Source organism: Empidonax traillii, unplaced genomic scaffold (genome assembly GCF_003031625.1).
Source record: "Empidonax traillii isolate 1590-97213 ecotype Southwest subspecies unplaced genomic scaffold, ASM303162v1 scaffold109:size1658292, whole genome shotgun sequence".
Lineage (NCBI taxonomy): Eukaryota > Metazoa > Chordata > Aves > Passeriformes > Tyrannidae > Empidonax > Empidonax traillii.
In genome coordinates, this window is record NW_020955302.1 from 397,128 (window position 1) to 421,152 (window position 24,025).

A 24,025-nucleotide genomic window follows, 5' to 3' on the forward strand; every position below is an offset into this window, starting at 1 on the left:
GAATGCTCAGTTGGGAACTGCAGAGATGGAGAGAGCTTTATTTAGTGAGGAGAGCACGGACAGCCCAACAGAAACACTAAACATGATACCGTGAAGGTACCAAACTGTGTACGATGATATAAAGACCAGTCTTGTCTTTCTCTGATGCATATGTGTGTGCCTCTGTATTTTCCACAGTTAGTCTAAGAAACTAAAAGTGTATCTTATGCTTGTGTGTGTTACTTTTGCAACATTTTCCACAAATAGTGGAATAAAAACAAGGCTTCGATTTAAGGAAGTGCAATCTTCAGTCTTCTTTTTCCTAGCAAATCAGATTAGCTGTAAATATCTGTGCTAGCTGGCCAGCTAATGGTGCACTTCACTACAAACCCTGATCTTGTAAGAATAGTGGCAGGTGGGTAAAAGTCTCTCTAAAATGAAAGTTGGGATGTTTTAAGTTGTCATTGTATAATCTCTATTCTCCTATATCAAAAAGGTCAATAAATACACTCACTTTAATCTGCAAAATGCATGCAGGAAACATTTGCAGGAGATATTTGGAATCAGCAGCATATTTAGAATTATGATTTTGAGGGCCAAATTCATTGTGTTAAGAAAAAAAAGGCTCTGGGTCTGTAGCTCTGTAGCTTACATAAGCAAAAGCTTTTGACCTGAAGGATCACATGTGCACCTTGTTGTGGCTCTGTCTGAATCTGGCCTCTTGCTTATTAATGAATCCCAGCAAAACTAATGTGTAAATGGAGTTCCTAGTTAGGGGAGAGGAATGAATTCCTCACCATAGCATGGGACTGACTGACCTAGGGTTTCTTCCCAGTTAGGGGGTTTTTCATTTGTGGTTAAAAGAAAACTCACACTTCAGTTTCCCGATCTGGTAAATGGAAGACTTAGGCAGATTTTGAGGCAAAATTGTTCTGACTTTTTTTGAAACAAAGGTACCATGGCAATCCACACAATTTCTTTATTCTGTGTATCAATTAGTAAACACCATTTAACTATTGCCTGTTGACTACATGAGTGTTACAGCATTTCTGAGGTGAGCAGTGCCAGCAGTTTATATAGTGGCCCTTATTGGCCTGACATTCCTTAGGCAGATGTTGAGCTGCAAGGTGAGGTAAAAGTGCTGCCAAAGTCAGAAATGTTCTTTTTTCTCTTGTTCTCATCCAAGCCAGACCCATGACCTGCAGTTGTTTCACAGCAGAACAAACAAAACATTTTTTGTTTTCCCTGCCTAGAGTAGCAATCACATGAATGATTCAGTTGCCACAGAACATTTTATTCTGTTTGTAGCTTGAAAACAGCATGTTTAAAAAAAAAAGTAAAATCTGTCATTGCAAAATTCCTAGGAAAATGGTTCAATTTGGTTTATATCATCCATGCAGATTTGTGCTTTTCTTCTGGATAATTTCAAATGAGAGAATTATGTCCAGAGCTAACTTTACAGGCCTGCAGACAAAGATCTGCTCTTTTAGCTGAGAAAAGCTTTCAGGCTTTTGCTTCCTTGTTACTAGTTATGGCTTTCAAAGGAAGAAGATGTATTTGTCTCACACCTTCCAGTTTTTATTAGAATGTTTTTCCCAGATTGCTGAAGAGTTGAGAGTCCAACCAGTTACCTGTTCTGTCCTACAAGCAGAATTTGATTGTTCAGCATTTTTCATGAAACAAAACCAAGATGTAAAAAGCAAGACAGTAACTCTGCTAACTTTCTCCTGTTCCCTTTACCTTGCAGTTTGGGGAATTGACTAGATTAGAAGGGACTGGCCCCAAATCTGTACCATTTTTAATTCAGATTGAAGCCACAGCTACAGAGCTTAAGTGCCTGTGACAACTGTGGTTGTTTATTTGTCACTGATATCTTGTTTCTGTGTCCCTATGGAAACTCCAGTTTTCAAGTAATTGTTGAATTCCAATATTGCATGGGAAAGCTTCTCTCAGGCCTAGCTGTCACATACTAAAAGTCCTGTGGAATGCAATGGGCTTTGTCACAGGTAATGATGGATGAGAGTTAAATTTATAGTCAGCTAAGGTGATCAAAGTGTAGTTTTGTCATTCATCAAGAGTAACTTTTGAATTATGCAGGCAGAGTTGAGATGTATTTATTTGTAGGTTCCTGGGTGTATCAAACTGTTTCTTCAGCATCCAAAATGAAAGCTGAGGGGTTTTTTGAGAAGAAAATTAAAAAAAAATTTTAAGTGCACATTTTAATAACCATTTATTGAACAGACAACAAGCATTAGACACTGAAAATCAGATTAGGATGAACAATAAGCATGAGTATTTAATCAATTTTATAGGAAAAATTTTATAGTGTGTCTTTAGAAAGATTGCCAGGGAAGTGCCAGATCCAAATGTTTAACCTCAAGATAAAATTAGAATGGCTTTAAAAGTGAAGGATTTCTGAGGTTTTTACTGGAGAAATTATTCTGGAACTTATTCAGATTTTTGCTAGTCGATGATTTGTTTCCTGCTGGTGATATCCCTTAAAGGACTTTATTAAATGAAAGAATGTGTTGAGAGCTCTGGCTGTTATTCCGTATGTGAGTACACCTCATTATCTCTAAAGCTACCTTCATTCTCAAAGTTTACCCCATAAATGTGAGATAGAAGCAGACTCCTTCTTTTCCTTGCTTTTTCTTTCAGTTCTGGTTGGTAATGCACTACTTGTCAGAGATGACAGAAGAGCAAACACTAGTGATGTACAGTGGGCATCCTCTGGGACTCTTCCCCAGCCATCCCCGTGCTCCTCGTTTAATCATTACTAATGGCATGGTAGGTATTAGCATCTTGTTTTCTTTCACCTCCTCTTCTGTTTAATTTTCAAGTGTTGGCTGAATTAAAATATGATTTATATTATCCACATTTACAACAATAGGCAGGAGAATTTGGGGTCCAAATTCTGCAGCCTTTATTCCAGTACAGTTGCACTCATCTCACATGTGCTGATCTGCAGTGATGGAGGAAACAATCCTCTCCTTATTAGACAACTTCTGTTCCTACTGAACCTGAGCCCTACGTGTTCTTGACCAAAACAGTTCGTCTAGGCTCAGTTTGAAAGATTTAAAAGCTCTCAGTAAGCAAAAAGATGATTATTAATCAGTGGCTCAGATATCTGGACTGCTTTGCTTGGAAGGGAAGCTGGACAAGTGAAAATACTGGTTTCTGCCAGTCTTTTGAGCCATTCAATATCTATCTCCCTGCAGGCTAGTTTTTGCATGGAAATCACAGTGCTAGAAAGACTGGGCATGTCTTTTTTTTTTTTTTTTTTTTTTTATACTAGAATGCATGAAATAAAACACCTGAATCACTTCTCCTGTTTTTTACTTTCTCTATCTGTGTTAGAGAAACGTGGGCTGTTAAAAATACCTGCTTAAATCTCCAATTTGCTTATATGGATTCTATTTTGATTGTTTTCTTAGGTTATTCCCAACTATTCCTCCAGAGATGAATATGAGAAGATGTTTGCTTTGGGAGTAACAATGTAAGAAGATAGCTCACTATTAAAATATATCAAATACTTGACTAAAATTTAATTCAGACATCAAGCAGCGGCTGGTTAAAATTTCTAATGCAGATGGATTTCAACTGTGCTGCATAAATTCCTGATGCTGCAAAGCATTAATGCACACTTAAGTGGAATTACTTTGGAGTTTGAGTTATGTTCAGCCACATATATAAGGATGTAATTGAGGTCTGCCAGTAATTAATATTAGGTTTATGTGAGAGGCTTGGCTGAACAGCAGCCTGAAGCCTTAATCATAAACCACTTATAGTACTGGCTAGTTCCATTTTGCAGAGGCTGTTTTGCAATTTATGGAAAATGTAAGTTATGAAACATTCTTTCAGGCTAAGAGAAATTTTGAAGTAGTAAATTATCTATTTTTTAAATTATTTTTACATACTTTTAAACATTTTTACAAACTATTGTCGACCTAGTTGATGAGCACAAGATTATTATTCTTTTGGGTACCATGGAGAGAATAAATTAAACACCTGTCTCCCTTCTCTGGGAATTTAATAGAAATGTGAACAAACATTTTGGGCTAACAAATTAAAACACAACTATGTGTCTGAAAACCAATGGCATAAAGGTGCCAACAAGGTGAAAAGGAGTGTCCTTGTGTCCTACTCACTATGCTAAATTCCAAGGCAAATTTACCCTCAGTTTTTGATCAGTGCAATTTTGAACTCAATTTAATGAACTAAGCACTCTTCTGGAAATGTGTTGGTGCATTGCTAATGATAAAACTCCATTAAGATGTGAATTTGATAATAGCAGACACTGAACAACAAATCAAAACATGGAGGTTTTTTTGTTATACCGAAAACACAAGTAGAGAACTCCTTCCAGCCTGAGTGAGGTGTGGTCTCACTGTGCTCATTGCTGTCTCTAGGTACGGTCAGATGACTGCAGGGAGCTACTGCTACATTGGGCCTCAGGGAATAGTACATGGGACTGTGGTAAGAAACTGGGAAAGGTCTGTGTGTCAGTACTTTTTGGAGAAGGGCTTTCTCCCACAGTGTCTGGTGACTGGAGTGAATTGGGTTGCTGTGAGAGCATGTTCTGGCTACTAAAGAAGTTCTCATTGCCTGCTCCTTAAACCATTAGTGGTTTTCCATTTAGATGCATCTTATCCAGAACACAGACCTGAAGGGATTTGCAGTCAAGGTCTCAATCTGAGCTCATATTTAGCTACAATACGTGAAGCGCAAATTGACTAAATGTGTTCTATAAAAACCTTTTCTTGCCTGTTTTCTGCAGCCATCCTCAACAAGTCTCTGTATCTCAAGAGCAGCATATTGGGAAGCACTGGTTATGTTTATTTCTCTCACCATGAAATAAAATAATCAGGACAGATGGTTTTAGAACATCGCTTTGTAGTATGTTTCTTAAAAGATTAAAACTGTTCCATGGCGCCAGTACCACAGAGTTTTTCTCTTTGCAAAAGGGACAGAAGATTTTTAAATTTTAGGGATTCTAGGGAAAATATCTCCTGGTGATTGCCCTATTTGCTGTGTGCAGCTCACAGTGCTCAATGCCGGCCGTCGCTACTTGAAGGCAGAAGACCTGTCTGGGAAGGTGTTTGTGACTTCTGGTCTCGGAGGGATGAGTGGGGCTCAAGCCAAGGCTGCAGTCATTGCTGGGTGTGTGGGCATCATTGCAGAGGTGAGAGTAATATTGGTTTTGTTTTGCCTTCTCTCCTTCATGTGCTGAATCAGAACCCACATTCTTCCCCAAGTTCTTCAAGCAATCCTGACAAAAAGAAAGATACTCCTTTCTAAGATCTGTCTGTCCTTTTCATTGCTGAGCATTTTTCAGTGCTGTTTATTCACTGGATCAGAATGCAAAGATATGTAATTAACTACTTATTATTGCTTCACAAATGATGCAGAATGATGTTAGATGAGCTCCCAGTGCTTCAACTACCTCACTTCATGTGTGAAAAGGTGAAACTTCTACAGGCAACTCCCATGAGAACAGCATTCTCTCATGCCAAGAACTGTCACGTTAAGAAGGTGTTAATTATAATATTTAACTATGATTAATCTTTAAAGCCTCTGGCACCCTTAGGGGCAATAGAAAGTACCCTTTAAAAATGTTGGTGTGGTTCACTCATTAAGATTGGGCCTAATGTAGTTGCTTAGTGTTGTGATTCCTTGAAGTCAGTGGAATTTTTTTAAGTGGGCTTCTGAGGCTGATCACAAGCACTTATGAGAATCGCAGTTTGTAGACAAAGAAGGTAAGTTCTGCTTAGAGAAAATGCTGATGGAGGAGTTCTGTAGTACCATTTTCCTTGTTTCTGAAGCTCTCCCACTGTATATATTCTCTGAATAGAGTCTCTCATCCTGATTCTAAATATGTTAAACCAGACCAGTTATTTCCTCCCGTAAACAAAGAGAATCTAACAATGATTTGTGATTTAAACACTGGTAATGCCCAAGCAATCACAATAGTGGATAACAGGATCCACTGGATCCACAGATATCTTATCATAGGGTTCTATTCTAACAACCATATGGAAGGACTGAATACAGAAACACTGCGACAACTTTTAAAAAAGATCATTGCTCTGCAATTCTGTGAAAATGATAATGCCTATCTTTAGTAATACTGATTATTGAGAAACATAAAATAAACATTTCCATGCATTTCTTTTGTCATGACTGTCTTAGAATTCAGCTCTTGGTAGAGCAGATACAGGACTGACCAAATTGCACTGCGCTCCCCTGGGTATCTGCAGGTGATGGGATGTTGCTACTGCTACAGAGGAAGGGGGATTTTTGATAACTAAATTCCAGTCAGAGCTGAATGGGGTGGGAGTTTAACCTTCTCAGCTAAAGTCATTTAGAGACAGTTATTGGGGAACCCTCTGTTGTCACCATGTCACATTGCAATAGAAAGGATAAAAAAATTATAATATTGCAATCTGACCTGGAGTAGCTAAGATTAAACTTCAAAGCATAATAGGTCAGACTGCCCACAGGGTGTGCAGTAAACCTGACTGCTCTGCCCGGCTCAAGTCTTGTTCATGGAAGGCTGGGGCTTCACCTGCCTTACAACAATGGTGCAAAAGTGGTTTTGTGAGCATGTGAGTTTTGCATGTATTTGAGGTCTCCTCAGGTACCCTCTGCAGATGAAATAAATTTATTCAATTTACTATTGAATAAATTATTAATGAATAAATTATCTTTATTCAGACTTCTCTGTCATCACAATCTTTCAAATGCTGGAATACAAAGGAAAGATTCCAGTGAATGCTGTTCACGGCAGTCCTTTGTCCTTTTCATCTCTACGGCTGCAGATGATTTTGATCAGGAGACTGAATATTGCCTGGTTTTTATCTCCTGTGAGATGATCCTTGTGGAAATGAGTCTCAGGAGCACATGTGGATAACTATATATATGTACATATTATTTGTTTAAGAAACTATTTATGCAAATGGCACTGAATTGTGCAAGAGAGTCCCTTTGTCAGCCAGGGCTTCCGAAGCTCTGACTGAAGGGATTAATGGTGCAAGTCTTTTACCTTTTCTGTTTGACAGGAAGCAGATTGTAATTTTATGAAATAATTGCGTGAAGGGCCAGACTGTCTCTTCTGAGCTGCACTGAGCTCTCTGGGGTTACACTGGAGGCAACATTTGGCCATCATCTTTATGGAATTTCTTAAAACTACTGAGATGCTGATGAAAAATGAGTGTATTTTTGAAAGTGCATTTCAAAGGACGCTAGTTTTCTTGAGTATGCTGGCAAGTCTGTGAAGGACTGAGAATGTCAGAGAGGGCTAGAGTAAAATATGTAGGATGTGGTAACATTTAAATAGATCCGATATGTGTTATGTTGGGATTTAAATGAACCCGATTCCTGTAATTCATACAGACCACTTAATACCTTCCCTCCTGTGCTGATTTAAATAACTCAAAAGAAGTTGTCCCCCACGGCACCTGACTTTATTGAATAATTCCATTGGCAGTGACACTGTTATTATCATAATCCAGGGTTTTGGAAGGATAGTCTTTATTACTGATGTGGAAAATTATGGAAGGTTTCTCATGCTAAGAATAATTGGGAAAGAAAAGGTTTCCTGGTGTTCAAGCAACTCCTGAATACAGAACCTAATTAATTTACATGTAAATACTTTCTTAATGAGAAAGAATGAAAATTATGGGGATGGAATATAAAGAAGTAAAAAATCTTTAATGAAATAGAAGTTAGGTTATGTGTTCTCATGTACATGCACCACTGTGGGTGTTTTAAATCTGTTACTACCACAGAATATTGGCTTAAACTAATTTTGCCTCTTGCTTTATGCCACTGATAGCTCATTATAAAAGTATTAATGGATGTGCAAGTTCATACACAGGCACAGATTCCATATTAATGGTTCAAAGCCTCCACAGTTTGTCCATCCCTTTATATTTTTTTGCAGCTGTCTCTTAAGCACATACACACTGGCACACACAGAAGCTGAGCCCAGAAGAGAGTAAAGCTTTGGAACTGAGCTTGTCTGGGGCTTCCAATTTCAAACGAGGGAATTAAAGACAGTTTTGATTTGATCTGTGCTATTTTTTGGTGGCATTAGCCAGCTGGGACAAGCAAGTGCCATCTTCTTTTCTGTATTTGGTTGAGATTTTCAACCAGCAGTCCAAGAACAAAAGCGAGGGTTAATTTTATTCAGCAAACCATGGCTTTATATTGGGTAGCCTGGCAGAAACATCTCTCTGAGCTGATCAAAGAAAATATTTTCCTAATCAATTAAAAATACAATTTTTACAGAAAATAGCCAAATTTTAAAAATAAATTGAAATTATTTTGGGTTTTTAACATAATTGTGAAGAAAAACAATAAGAAAAAGTTCGCAGAAAAATATTACCTCTTGTACAATTTTAATGATAAATGTTGGTTTGTAGAATATTTTGGGTAGTGATATATCAAGTCTATTTCTTGCTTTGAGCCTGGAGTAAAAGAGAACAGAAAGTGTAAAAAACATCAGAGGTAAAAAATAAATACTTGAACAATAATTATATATATTATATGTTGATTATATATAGATATATCTCAAGGTAATAGCAGGGCTATTACCTTTACCTTTTTGCTATGATTTCTTGGAGGGTAATTGAAAAAACTAAAGGTAAAAGTGACTACATAGGGTGAACAGGAGTTTTCAGATCTCTGCTATTACTCCTAGGTTGATGAAGCAGCACTTCTGAAACGTCACAAGCAGGGATGGCTGATGGAAATCTCTAACAACCTGGACCATTGCATTGCTCGCCTTAGGTATGACTTGCAACATCATTCAGTGAGTTTATCTCTGCTTCTTAACCCTCACTTCACACCTTTTCTGCCTTGTACCATTTCGGTGTACGTGTCAGAGGGGTTGAGGGACACTCTTCTTATTCCAGGTCTGCTTTGGAATGTGAATCCAGTTTCCCAAGCTGCAGCAATCATTGTTAGTAACTACTAATAATTCATAAAATTTGGATATGTTAAATGTGTCCTCATTCAGTTTCATGAATATGCACAGAGCAATTACAACTGATGTTACACTTGAAGCATCACTCAAATTTCATGGAATCTGTGATTAACAATTATGAAAAGGCTGAAAGATCTGTTTTCTAGATTTGTGTTGAAAACTACATGCAGACTTTTTTGCTGGGTTTGGTTCTGTGGGGGACTTATACTTTGCAAGATGAAATGAGGTGCATTTTCTTCAACTTATCTTTTTATTCTTTTCTAGAGAAGCAAGAAAGAATAAGATTGCCCTTAGTTTGGGTTACCATGGGAATGTTGTAGACCTATGGTAAGTAGCATGTATGGCTAATGGATACATTAATGCTCTGGCTTGTTAGTCCGTCTGGAATTAATTCCCAGTCTTGGAAGAGATATTAAATCTAGTGCTGAGTACATTACTCTGGATGTTAATGAAAAACTATTGTCAAAAGAGAGATCTTCATCCTCATGTTCCAGTTCCCAGTTGCTTCTCATGTTCCTCCTTTCTTTATGGAACAATAAATGGCTTAGGGAAAGAAATTCTTAGATTCTGCATAGGATGAAAAAAGATTTTATCTATTTCCTTGTAATCTTTCGCTAATTGCAAGATTGCAAGGAAATGTCTTTGACTTCAGTGAATCATAGACATGTTCATGTTGGAAGGGACCTTAAAAATCCTCTAGTTCCAACCCCTCTGCCACAAGCAGGGAACCTACCATGAGACTGGGTTTACCTGGGTCCCAACCAGCCTGGTCTTGAACACCTCCAGAAATATGAAGCCCACAGCCTATTTGGGCAACTTGTTCCAGTTCTCACCACCCTTATAATAAAGAATTTCTTGTTCATATCTAATCTAAACTGCCCATCTCTCAGCTTAAGGCCATTCCTCCTTTTCCTATCACTACATGTCCTCATGAAAAGTCCCTCTCCAGCCTTCTTGTAAGCCTCTTTGGGTACTGGAAGGCTGCTGTAAGTGAAGAATAGAAGTACTGAGGTATTGATTAAATAAAAATCATAAAATAATGGGTAGAAATCATGGTGCTCTTGATCCAGACTGTGAAATGACAGCTTATGTTCAACCATTCTGTTTACTGTCTTCCCCAGGGAGAGGCTGGTCTATGAGCTGGACAAGACAGGAGAGCTGCTGGTTGACCTGGGCTCTGACCAAACTTCATGCCACAACCCATTTAATGGTGGGTACTATCCAGTACAGCTTGGCTTTGAGGAAGCAAAGCAGCTCCTTTCCACCGATCCAGGGAAGTTCCGGACCCTGGTACAAGAGAGGTAAATGTTTTGGTAACATATTTTTTTAACCTTTAAGTTTAGTTCTGTTTAGCATCTTGATTTCAAGAAGCCTACTCCTGATTTACAAGTTTGCAAGTGAAATTGGACATGACAAAGAGAACAATTTGGCATAATTTATATGTAAATAAAGCTGTACTATAGTTCTCAACTGGTCCTTTCAAGGAGAGTGCTTCTACATGGGTTTTGTTCACCTTGGATAATCCTGGTGGACACCTTTTACTAGCAGAAGGTAGAATATGGGCATAACATCTATATGACTTTGGATGAGGGACCAGCAACGACCTTGCCAGTTTCCTCAATTCTGTGTCATACTCATCTAAGACAAAGCTAACAGAAAGGTAAATTTCTGTGAGGAACTAACTTCTAACAAGCTAGATGTGGCTTAAAAAATCCATTCTCATTTGATAGTCATTGATCTACCTCCAGAACTCCAAGAAGTTACACCTATGTGTATACAAGTCTGTATGCAACTATGCATTGATATTAGAACGAGATAAAATATTAGGTGGAAATGTTATCACAGGGACCAGCCCTGTAGAAGGCCCACTATGGGAAAGAAAGGCCATATGGGCTGTTTTGGCCAAGAGTGAGGCCAGAACAATGATGTTTAGCCATTTTCAGCTTTTCTGTCTCTGCTCTGTGAACTTCTGAAGCTGTTGCGCAGTTTTGTGTAGACTGTTTTTTGGTATTACCATCCATCCCCAGATCTGGCTGCATTGCTTTGCTGAAAGATGTGACCCCTCATTGCTAATGAATAAAGTTCTCTTCATGAGTGTAAACTACTTCAGGATTTGGGGATAACAGGTGCTACAGAGACTGAGAGCATCTCAATCGTTGGCTTACGGGTTTATGTCTAAATTTATCTAGGTTCTTTCATTTTCATCTGTCTCCCCCTACTCCCGTACTGTTAGTGAGTTCACTATATTATCCTCTCAGATATTTCATCCATCTCAAGAATAACTGTTTCCTTCTTTATTTCAGTCTGAGGAGGCATGTGGCCGCTATTAACAAACTTGCTGATAAGGGCATGTTTTTTTGGGATTATGGCAATGCTTTTCTCTTGGAAGCTCAAAGGGCTGGTGAGTAGATCCTGTACCTGTAGGTGGAAACAAAGACAATCCTGTATGCATCTTCCCAGCTGCCTATGTTGGTACGATGGGGTTGGCCACTGTTATTTTAACTCTTTAGCCTCTTTCTGTCTTGTTCTCTGAGACCCCTGACCCTCCCTGAATGAGATAAAGACTTCATGGCAACATAGGTGCAGTAGGGTTTAACATTATATAGGGGTTTTTTCACTGAATCATTGACTATTAAAATTCTCTTATAGGTGCTGATGTTGAGAAAAAAGGAGCAAATAAAACAGAATTTCGATATCCTTCCTATGTTCAGCACATCATGGGGTATGTTGGGCAGAATTTGGAATATGCTCTTAAGTGCCTTGTGACTCCCTCTGTTTAGTGGGGGAGTACGACAGAGATTAGTGTGAATTTGCAGTGCACTATGAAGGATCAAAAGGAGGCAATAGAGTTGGAAAACTGATCTTGCAGGTGTTATGCCAGAGTTAGTCTGGGCTGAAACATTGCCAGATCAAAACTCTTCAGTCCTTCACATAAATTAGCTGCATTTTGTCTTTGTATAAATTTTCTTTTAGGCAGTTCTACTCGAAAGAAGAGCCAAGTCACAGCTTCAAACTGTAACTATGGGCAATCTCACTTGTAGGTGCTAAAAATGGAGAGTTTGTCTCTTCAGAATGGTAGAACCCAATTCCAACTCATCAAAGCCTATGTCTACACTGAATCTAAAAGCATGTCTGAAAGATGACACTCTTCTGCCCATGTCTCCAGCCTCTTTCCCAAGCTGTACATGCTGCTTGCGGAAACAGCTGAGCCCAGGTCTGTTGAGGGACTGGATTTATAACTCATTTTTCCTCTGGCTCATGCTTTAACTTGCCTGTGCCACGTGAAGAGCTTGAACATAGAGTAAGGCACCAACCAGACTAGATCTTTTCTCCCGGACCTCAACTGAAGCGTGTCTCGCTATTGTATGTAAACAATGTGGGCAGCAAATGAGTCTGGACTCAGGCACTGGTTCAGAACCTACACTTGTCTGATAGTGCAGATGCACTCAGGGTTAGCCTGGGTTAAGGGCACAAAGACCAGGCAGCAGGCAGAGTATATTTGATGAAGCAGAATTAAAACTGCAAGTCATCTGGTGATGCACTTATTTGATTGAACTGCCCAACATGACTATCAAAATTCTGGCCTGACTGTATTTTTATAAAGTGGTTTATGGCTGCATGAAACACCACTGTTTAATTTCTCAGTTAATGGTCCTTGATGCTTCTGTTTGGATTAGTTCATTGAAAATGTTTCAAATTCTTCCGTCTCCAGCTAATGAAAGAAAAGCACTGCTAGCAGCCAGGATAAATAAGGAAAGAATTTCAACTATCTCTTAATGAAACATGTTCTATTCCCAGGGACATTTTTTCCCTGGGATTTGGGCCATTCCGCTGGGTTTGTACCTCAGGTGACCCAAAGGACCTTGCTACGACTGACTCCATTGCCATGTCAGTGCTGGAGGACTCAATACGGAAGGGAGGTAAGACATCCCATGCCCCTGCCACTGGGGCTGCTTCTGGAGAGAGAAGGATACTGAGAGTTGGAAAATGTGTGTTAGCTTTTGGCTTAAAACATAGAAAGCAGGCTCTTTCATTTTCCATGTGGGCAGAAAATCCTGCTCTTCTCCAAACCCCTGTAAGGAGCATAACCAGTAGGTAAAACATAAAAGCACCACGGATATTGATTCCAAAGTTATTGTGCAATTTTGGCTAAGAACATTTATTTTAATTTTGTTACAGGTTTTCCTGAACTTTGTCACCTTGATACTTTAAGGCAAACATTATCTTTCATCAACAGGTCTCCAAGAGTAATTTAAGGAATCAAATTGCTTTGCCCCTGTCTCACAGGTGAATGAGGCATGGGAATCTAGGGAGGTTTTCAGGAGGTTAGCAAGGAGATAAGTGGCAGGAAACCCAGATTTCATGGATGTGGTGCTCCATCCAGTGTCATTTTTTTGTGATTACAATTTTGAGGATTTTTTTGTCATTTGTTAATAAATTGCCAACTATTTCTATTCACTGGTGGAATCAACTTAGAATACCTGCATGGCTTTGTATGCTACTCTAGGATCGAGGAATGACACTGCCTTTCATTCTTCCACACCTCTGAAAAAGGAATTATTACTGTTATCCTCTGCTCATGAATGGAAATTGAGACAAAGCTAATTTTGTGTCAGCAAACATTAATCCTGATCTTCCAGGTTGCAGTGGAAGGTCCTACTTCTTTCCTTTTCTTGGTCCACCTTTACAGTCAGACAACAGACTCAAAGACTTGTCACTGTCCCCTAGCACTAAAGTTCTCAGCTTTATTTCCAGAGAGCAGAGCTTTATGCTTTTCAGAATCAGCAAAAGAATCCTTGAATTCTGAGGAATTCCTTGGGATCAAAAGGAGAAGGATCACAAATCCAAAGCCTATTTTATGAGGAGAGCTTAATATTTTTTCCTAAATATTTTAATAATTGAAATATTTGTTACTTCTTTAGTGAAAGTCATCATTTGAAATACGAGTAGAATTGTGAAAATTTTGAGTGCTCTCCTGTTAGCTCTGAAACAATTATCACTGTGAGAATCCTGAGTGGTATTTCTGGAAAGGATATATACCATGTTCAGATGTGTCTCATTTGGAACAAAACTGCTGTTGACTTCCCATAATGTAAGGCTGCTGTTCAGCCTCCTTTTCCTCCCATGAGATGAGTTATTGATAGAGTGGGTTTGACTCTGCGAGGTCCTTAGTTCTGTCTGTTCTCCCAGTCTTTCCTTAGGGGTCATCTTCAAGAAATGCAACAACCCCGAAGTGCTTGCTCTGGTCTGTGGATATTGAAACTTCCATGTTTTTTAAACTGGTCCCTTGGCTTTATTGAAGGGAGGGTGAAATCCAATACTACAGTGCTGGATCTGTCTTCAGAAATTTGCAGTAATTTGTTCTGCCATGTACTGCAGCCTCCAGAGGTCTTCTCCCAGGACTGAACCAATGCATGACCTTTGGATGATTTGCATTGCAAGGCTGGGAAATGAATCACTTACTGTGTACACAGCAGTATGGGGGTGTTTATATAGATGTGATGTAAAGCTGGGGAGAGAACTCTCTTGCACAGACAAAAAGCATTGAACTATCGCTTGTATATTCTTAATGTAAACAAAAAAATTACATTTAAAAAAATCCCAACAAGTGAAAACAGGCTTAAGGGCAAGGCTACTATTTGATTTATTGTTGAATTTGGCAGGACAATGGGAATATGATTCAAAAGAGAAAGGAAAAACTGAATTTGGGCAGAAAAAAACCAGCTATTCATGCGTATGTGTTCTTGAATATTCCACCTGCTGTCCACGTTCTATGAGGCTTGGATTTGGACCAAAGTTCAGGGCCTGGATAGCCTCACATACGTCTAAAATTGGAACATATCTTTGAAATTTATGAAAGAATCCACTATGAAAAAAGAACAAAAACTCCACAGAGCTGAAGTCTGTTGCAGTCCAAGTCTAAACTTTGGACCTGGCCTTGGAGTTCAATGTTAACCATTCATCTCATTTTGTGGTGATGAATTTTTTCACTTAGAACTTTTTCCCAGTTTGTGAGGTTTATGTAGTTTCATTATCTACTTCCACTTGTAATTGTACCTGAGCTTTTAAGATCTCTTTTGCAACAGATGCATCACTGATTATTGGGGTGTAACTTGGATTTACAAACTCTGTGATAATTTGAAAATTGAGCTGATGCATAACATTATAAATCTCCCAAGAGCAAAGGGGGCCAGTTTGTGTTGCTTGGGACTATTTCTCTGAGTACACAATGCTTTCTAAAGTCTTTCAAACTCTAAATATGTACAAAGGCTTATGAAATACCACAAGCAACATGGTAACTTGTCTGACTTCAAAACACATTCCTGTTGGGATGGGGAGGTGAGGCAGCAGTATAGCAAATGAGACACATGGAGGTACTCTAAAGTTAAGGTTATTCTAAAAGAAGCTGTAAGATTTTTTTTTTTCAATTGCAGGAAGTAAGACTAAATAAAAGGGAGGACTCCTCACTTCCCCAGGGATAACTGATGAAATCAAACTTTGGACACACCACTATTTAGGAGAGAGAATATGACTGTTTATTGGAGCTGGCTGGGAGGGACAGATGTACTGTGTTAAGATAGGTCCTTGTAGCCAGTATTCTCATCTACCTTCTCTTCTGGATATATCTATAGTACCTAAGTACCTAAGTGAACACTGCCCATTGCCTTCTAGAGGCTGCTTCCTTAAAGCTTATGAGTGGCAGCACAATCCTATTAGGACAGCACTAGCAGATGTTTCATCTTTTACTCCCTGCGAAGTGAAGTGCTGACATGTTAATCCTCACAGCAGAGTTTAGAAGCTATCACTTGGAGCTAACCCCTACAGCACTGATGGGTCTTTTTAGGATCATTAAAGCTCTCTGTATGGAAGGCCTGTCTCTGCCAGAATGAGCATATTTTTCATTTCCATTTAACAATGTGTTTAACACAGGTTAAATACAAGTGTCTTGCTTCTCCCTCTCTCCTTTTTCGACTTTTGCTCTGCATAACTGCTGCCTTGTGAAAAGGCAGTAGTCTAAACATGCTTCTCAGTGGACAGTTTCAAGTTAGCAGAGTGCAGTTTCTGCAGTCTGACTTTCAAACATAAGTTTTGTGTACATTATGAATTGACTTAAGAATGGGTAAGTGCTGAAAGGTAATGGAGAACATTCCATCTTGGCATCTGCAGAAAGGATTGACTTGAAGCTCCAATGCATGAACAAGTCACTGTGGCTCAGTATGTTGTCACACCAGCTGAGCTCTGGTAGATGACCATGCCCCTCAGGGCAAGTTAGTGTGGCATAGCTTAGCCCACAGAAGAAGAGCTTACAGGCAGTAACTTCTTCAGCCACTGCCACCTTATCTGAGCTGCAAAAGCCCTCTAAATTAGATAGAAATGCAATGTTTCTGTCCTATTTCATACTCCCTCTTCCTTTTGTTACTCACTGCAGGTGGTGCCATACCTTTGGAGGCAGCTGATTGTACTGAGGCCACCATGCATCTGAGGGATATGTGCCATATTTCACAGTCTTTTACTTCAAATATCTTTATTATTTACTCCTTGGTTTGACTTATTGAGGTAGAATGGCACAGATATAAATGAGAGAAGAAACTGGAGAATATAAACCCATTATATATATTTCTCTTCTTCAGTAACAAAAAATATATATCTAAACAAGATGTAGAGTGGATTTACACATAATGTAGCTCCTCTGTAATATGTTTTATGTTTTTCTATGCAGTTTTTTTCCCATAGTAATTCAAGGCAACATACGTCAGTTTGTAGGATAAGAAACCTCAGCTTTATCTTTGGAGGAAAACATTCACAAGGACCATTTAGTACAGAATAACTGCTGTGCTATAAATTTATATCCCAGCATTGCTGTAACTTATCCTCAAGTACATGTTGCCAGCTGCTTCTTAGAATTTCTGCTAGCTGTCTCAAAAGAGTGATTTACCACCTGGTGCAAGACTGAACTGTTGTATCCAATGTCATGGAGTTTGATAGAGCTTCTAATTTAGTGAAGGCCTTTAGTCTTCACTAAATAGATGGGCATTTGGCAGGCAGCAAGCCAGGTGACCATAAAATGTACACGTAACCCATATTTCAAGGTTAAATTTAGTTTGCTGAGGATCCAAATGGGAGTTATTGTTCCAGCTGTCTCCTGGGTGACATATTGTACCTTTCTCTAAATACGTGGTGCAGTTACTGCATCAGCTGCACAGAGGTCTCTATGCAGCATTTCCTATATGCGTGCTTATATCTGAGAGTAGAATGTGACTTCCTAGTGCTGCCAGAGGAATTACTGTAAATTTAGAGCATATTGCATTAATTTTCAAACCCTATTTTTTCCTTGCTTTCTCTTGCAAGTGAGCACATCTGTGAAGCAGCAGTACCATGACAACATCCGCTGGATTCGGGAAGCTGGCAGGCACAGCTTGGTAAGTTCACAACCTCCTTCAGCAGATGTGACTGCTCCTGGTCCCAAATGCAGTGGGTTTTGAACACTGGGGTGAAAAGCAGGAGTGGTCATGAATGAGAACACTGGCTGTAGCTCCCAGGGCTGACAATTTAAATCTCTCTCTCCACAGTAGAGTCTTAGGGAGAGTTGAAACAGTTATCTGCCTTGATTTCCTCATCTGGAAATATTAAAATAATCCAGCAATATTTACTCCTCTATCTGGAATGAATCATATCAGTCATTCATGCTCCACCTCAGTTGTAACCACCCTTCTTTCAGAGCACTGTTCAAAATGTCCCTCTTGGCACTGCTTTGGGCCGGCCTCTTCCCACCTGCAGTGCCCAGAACCCTTTTCAAAACAGGTGATAAGGTGAGAGCTGCCATCCTTTTGCATTGTGGGAAGCAGGATGCCAGTGGAGCATCCTTCATTTTCTTTTAGGGCAGGCTCTCCAGTGAAGCTAACCACTAATGCTGTAGAGCTCAGATGTGCTCTCCTAATCTGGAAGCCAGGTTGGTCTGTGGGGTGGAGAGCAGCAGAGCTATGAAGCACAGGTGATCTGTGCCATATTTGTGTCTCCACATTTCCCTTTCCCTTCCAGCCTACCATCACCAGTTCCAAATCTCTGCATCTCAGCTGCTGCTAAGGGATTTGTTGATAGGGGGATTATAGCCCAGCAATCAGGTTGATTTTAAAAAGTCGAATTTATTGGACTACCAGCTGAATACAGAAATATATCTCATGGATTGTGTGAGTGGAGATAAAACTAAGTTCAAAGAGGGGTTTTAATTTCTTTTTTTCTGGAAGCTAGATGCTTCTGAAGAATTAATCTGCACTTTTCCCTATAGAAGGGAAGGGGTCACTCCTGTGACTTCATTCATCTGGGGCCTGAAGATAAACCAGCTGCAGAGAACCTTATCATTTTGCCATTTTTCTTTTCCAGGTTGTTGGCTCTCAAGCTAGGATCTTGTATTCTGATCAGAGGGGTCGCGTGTCTATAGCTGTGGCTATTAATAGAGCAATTTCTGAAGGAAAGATTAAGGTTTGTCTTCTTTGTTTTGATATGGTCTGGATAACTGTGTTTAATATCTGAGACTGGAGTGGCAGGTGGGAAAGGAGCACTGCAACCAGGGAGACCAGAAGTGCAATTTACAGGGAACCAGTTTCTTCTAGTGTATGTTAGAGTTCAGTCCTTCTCTCTGCCTGCCACCCATATTGCACCATGTAATAGGAGAGAGATGGGTTTAGAAACTCTCTGAAATAGGCTATCTTTTTTTTTCATGGTGGGAATCTGCCTTATTTTCTGTTTGGACATCTAGAAGCACAACACACCATTCTGTGATTTGCTGAGAACACAAGGCAGGGATTCTAACACTCTAACACTCCTTGTTAGTGCCCCAAATATTAGAGGTAACAAGAGACTGTGCCACTCCCCAGTGCTTCTTCCCCTCTATCCCTCACTTGCAGCCATATTTTACAGCTACAGCAAGCTCTGCAGTCAATTTGCATTGCATGTATGCATGAAGAAAATGTTGAGGCTTGACACTGCCCCTGTAGAGCATAATGCCAATATCTTACTCCTCTGGGTAAAATCCCACTGACCCTGTGTGGTGGCAGTAACAGTACATACTGTGGGCAAGACTGTGTAGAGATTTTGTAAGTTCTTCATGAATATTATAGGTAGATGTACAGTGTGACATCCTGGGGGAGACCAAATTCCTGAGGGCACCACCCAGCAATTATACCTGTACTTAGGGTGGTCCTGTGCAGTGCCAGGAGTTGGATTTATGTCCTTGTGGATCCCCTCCTACTCAGGATATTCTTTGGTTACTTGTGTGTACAGCAGCATCAGACCAAGACAATGTCACTTGTTAATCTCCATCTCTTTTATAACTGGATCACAATTTTCCTTATTAAAGGAGCAAACTCAAGTAAAACTTAGAATGGATTCTATCTGGGAAGGTCTGTTTTTTGTTACTTAGAAAATGTTAGTTAAATAATTCAAATGCTGTTGACCTACTCAGGATTCCAAACGAAGGTCACTGCAAGCTGGTCTCATAAAATAAACCTGACCAGCCAGAGCACTCCCTTGGAGCTATGACTGACAAGGTCAGACTCCCAGGCCCTTTGGATTTTGTTGCCCTTCTTTTGTTTCTGCAAATCTCTATTCCTGCTCTTGCAAGCTGGGTGCTCATGTATATTTTCAGTGATTTTCTAATTCACTGCCAGCATAAAAAAGTCAGCTAACTCCAGACCACACTAGGCCAAGAGTTGAATTATTCTTATATAAACCTAGTGCATGGCAAATGATAATGAATACCTGCAAGCTGATATTTATTCATACTGCCAATTAAATTCAAGATCAAGAATGGACTTGTTTGAGGTATATGAAATCACTGACTTTTATTGTTAAGTTTTTAGTCTAAAGTCATTAAAAAAATGCAAAATGGTAAAACTTGGTACTAATAATTTAATTGTCAACAGCGAACAGAACTTTCTGAATGAAGATCTTTGCATATTGAAATGCCTTTGAAATTTCAGCAAAGAAATGCTTGGATGAAATAACCTCACTACTTCCCCTCCTTTGAGGATGCCATTGGCCTAAAAACAAGCTGTTGTTCTTTTTTATGAAAGGATGGTGGCTTTCATGAACAGTATGTGAACAACTGTTTTAGAATAAATAATAACAGGCAGAGAAGGCATTTTGGGGGGTTTAGGAGATGGGGCAAAAGTGAGATTTGAAATGACCTAAGACAGAAGTGAATTCAGCAGATAATGATCCTCAGTAGCAATGCCAATCCATGAAGGATTCCACTTTCTTGTCCTTGGCTTTTCCCAGGCTCCAGTAGTCCTCAGCCGAGATCACCACGACGTGAGTGGGACTGACAGTCCTTTCAGAGAAACGTCAAACATTTATGATGGATCCGCCTTTTGTGCAGGTCAGTGGAGCAGCCGAGACTTGTTTACCTGAGCAAGCAAGGAAATGACTTTAAAAGAGAAATAAATAGGTTTTTATGCAGCATTTTAAAAAATGGTTTTGTCAGGCATTCTGGATTAGATTACATTCACTTATGCTGTGACTGTGGGCAAATCATGTAGATTTGTTATACAAAAGAAACCTTTAATGCTACACACCTGATCTGAGCTAAGCAGACTGCTTTAAAGTTTTTGAAAAGATGCTTTAGAAAAATAAATGCAAGAAACACCAGATTGGAAATCCACAAAAAAAAAAGAAAAAAAAAGTACTAAGCAATTTCTAACCAAAATCTTCCTCACTTTTCCATCCATAAAGTGGAAATTATGATAATAGCTTTAGCCCAGTAGTGTTTCCATATGTCATGAACTGACAGTCACAAAGAGGTGTGAAATTGGAGGATCTGCTGCTGTAGAAGGAGAAATTATGATAGAGGTAGCTGAGCATATTGAATTACTTCCATTATGGGAATTCATAATAGAACCAAATTATGGCTCAATTTTAAGGATAAAAGTTCCCTGCTATCTTAACTGGATTTCCTGGTGAAATTAGGCTTTTAGCTGTATCTATCAGTCCCACTTCCCACATTTTAAGTGTGTTGGCTAGTTCTAATAGGCCAAATGAATAGAGGTCTTGAATAATGTTGGTTTCTGCCAAGATGTAAGAAAATGGTACAGCTGCACTGAGAACAGCAGTCCAAAGCAATGTCTCCATCAAAGGGCTTAGCAACATAAGTAAATGTGAGGCAATGCCCTCAGAAGAGGGCAATAGAAACAAGGCTTGCTAAACCCCATTGCTCATCATCCTTTGAGGGTCTCCTTTGCATTTCATGATTTACATGAACCGTTTGCCTTCTCCAAGGGCTTATCTAAAGCTGGTTAACCACTGATACCACTGGTCTTTGAAACCAGGTCTAACTCTGTTTTACCAGATGAGCCTCCGGAGATAATAAAAGAACACCTTAGGTCTTCCTTTTTTCCTGTTGTTTTAATACCACCATTTGAACTGGTGCAGGTGAAATTGTCTCCTCTTTGGCACACAGGACTTTTCCAGAATGTTTGTCTGTCTCATTTTGTTTTAAAGTACCTCAGACTGGTGGGTTATCACTGCTTTGCCTAGTGTATTTCCGCACAGACATTTGCAGTCGATTACTTTTTATCCAAGCCAAAAGCAGGAGGTTATCGCATTGTTAGTTCCCTTGCCATACTCCTTGTTCAACCTCCACTCTTATCATGCTAGTGGCTGGGGAGGAAATTTGTACATTTTAGAATATGGTGATTTAGATCTCTCCCATTCCATCTTGACAGCACTGTAATTATGATAATTGCATTATTAAAGTGACATAATGTCAGATAAAAGATGCCATAATGGGGCTTTTGACAGGGTTTAACATAGATTAGCACTCAAATAAACTCATTTTTCCACCAGACACATAACTGGTTCTGCAAATCTGGCTGGTAGGGATATTGTTGTTTTTCTCTTATTTTTTCCTGTTAAAAACAAGGCATATTGTGTATTGAATTTCCCCTGAATCAAATATGGACAAATGTTTTCAGTAATTTTTACTCTTGTATCTTCTGCGTGTATCTCTTTCTACCTCTCTGGGTATATGCTTTAGCACATATTGTAGTAAATATCCAAAAGTCTAGCGAACAGTTCGGTGGAAGTCATGCATTTGATAGTAGTCAAATTACATTTGTTTCCTAAATCATGTTCTTTGAGATTTTTTGTTTGTTTGTTTGTTTTTTTGGGGGGGGTGTTTGTTAGTTTAGTGTGGGGGTTTTTTAAACAAAAGAAACCTTTGTGGTTTCAGCAGTTCCTGTTCAGGGTAAAATACCCCCATGTTCAGAGAACTGACGTGCACTTGCATCCTAACTTTGTTCCCAAAATGCAACTCCCTAGCTTTAGGCTGGTTTTTCCGCACAGGGTGGAAATAACACTGCACTCAGATCTGAAAATACTTCAGACTTCTGATAACTGCAGGGTGTGCAGTGTTCCAGGTGTCCTCCCCACTTTGAATCCATCCATACAGATGTGTCCAGCCTGCTCTTCCGTGACTGAGACACCCCAAAGGGGGAGGGGGAGTTGCATCTCTCTCCATCCTGAGGAGGTATCTCCCAGCTGAGGAGTGGTATGTCCCTCATCTGCTTGAATTGGAGCACAAATACAGAAAGCACCAGAGTCCTCACAAATCACAGGGTGAGCCTGGCATTTGCTTCCTCCAATGAACTGGCAGTGAGTGCAAGGACAGTCTCTTTTGCCTGTTCTTCCCAAGAATGAGATGTTCAGTGTAAATTTGTGAGAGAAGCTGTGAGTAAACTCTGCCTTCACACAGCCACAATGAAGGTGTCAATGGAAGGAGTGAGCAGCACAACAGAAAAATGAGTGCAGTATGTGAGATCCATAACACCTTTCCTTTTCTCCTAGACATGGCAGTGCAGAACTTTGTGGGAGATTCGTTCAGAGGAGCGACCTGGGTCGCACTGCACAATGGTGGTGGAGTTGGCTGGTAAGAGCTTGTTCATGTTTCTAAAGCTGGACTCTGCTGTGCATGTGTGTGCAGAGGAGAGACAGGAGGGGAACTGATGAAAAGATGTGTGTAGTACTGGAATAGTACAATGTCATGATGATGGGAAGGATGGGTTTGGTAACAAGGACTTGGAGAACGAATTATAAGGCAGTGTGGTGTTGTAGAGGCTTTTCTAATTAATGCCCATATGTCCAGGAAAAGTGTTTTAAACACTGGCCACAGCAGAGTTTGAAGATCCTAATTTGCCAAACAAGGACAGTCTGCTGTGGTCTTCTTGAACAGATCCTACTTTCAGAGTTGTCTTCACACATGCACAGCCAGATTGTTAGGGGATGGATTATGTTTAGGTTTCCCTTTAAACTGTGTTTAAATCTGTGACCTTAGGACCCCAATATAAATGCTCATGTGCTGAAGGGCAATGAGGGGTTATTGATACAAAACAGCTCAGGTGCCAGCCAACCCCACAGTCTTTCACTCCCTGCTCATGCCTGGTAGGATAAAAGACCACAGCTAAGGACTGAATTAAACATCTCCTTCACATGAGATGCAAAACTTTACAAAATGCCTGAAGTGAGAAGCAGAATGAAAGTAGTATTATATATGGAGAGGGAAAGTGACCTCATCCACAGACACTAAAAGGTTACTCTGGATTGGCAGTAGGGAAAAGAATAGCCTGGCCACACTGCAGCGTCTTTGATTATGGTTTGTTCTTTCCAGCATATTCCAGCAAAGCCTCTCCTATTTACAGTCACGTCTTCATTTGGGTGTCACCAGTTGAAATGGGCACAATCCTCTATTAAATACCATAGTGAACCCTCCCACTTCCCTGTTTCAACCAGTGCTGGAATATGCCAACAACAGCAATCCAAAGAACTTGTCAGATGTTATCCTCAGAGGCATTTAATGGTACTTAATTATTATTCATCTGGACGAGCTGAAACAAGAAAATATCCCTTGAGGTCAGCTGAAGAATTCCCTCTCTGTCCTTTGATTTCAATGAACTAACTACTGCATAGAAGGTACACAAGAGCAACATTGAACAATGGGATGAGAAAGCTCTCCGAGGGCTTGGGCACATGGGACGAAAGTTTGTCTTTACTGATTTCAGTGATAAGAAC

The 24,025-nt window shown here is 39.7% G+C and overlaps 1 protein-coding gene across 1 annotated transcript in view; it reads left to right on the top strand.

Annotated features, from left to right (window-relative positions):
- UROC1 (urocanate hydratase 1) overlaps positions 1-24,025 on the top strand; it is a 39,365-nt gene that overhangs the window by 10,172 nt on the left and 5,168 nt on the right. The window contains exons 5-18 of the mRNA XM_027882658.1: positions 2,638-2,766; positions 3,414-3,475; positions 4,389-4,455; positions 5,018-5,161; positions 8,681-8,769; positions 9,230-9,292; positions 10,087-10,266; positions 11,269-11,366; positions 11,615-11,687; positions 12,764-12,885; positions 17,315-17,385; positions 18,347-18,445; positions 20,243-20,342; positions 22,805-22,886. Of these exons, the coding sequence (XP_027738459.1) occupies positions 2,638-2,766; positions 3,414-3,475; positions 4,389-4,455; positions 5,018-5,161; positions 8,681-8,769; positions 9,230-9,292; positions 10,087-10,266; positions 11,269-11,366; positions 11,615-11,687; positions 12,764-12,885; positions 17,315-17,385; positions 18,347-18,445; positions 20,243-20,342; positions 22,805-22,886 (1,379 nt within the window). The remainder of the gene's footprint in view (positions 1-2,637; positions 2,767-3,413; positions 3,476-4,388; positions 4,456-5,017; positions 5,162-8,680; positions 8,770-9,229; positions 9,293-10,086; positions 10,267-11,268; positions 11,367-11,614; positions 11,688-12,763; positions 12,886-17,314; positions 17,386-18,346; positions 18,446-20,242; positions 20,343-22,804; positions 22,887-24,025) is intronic.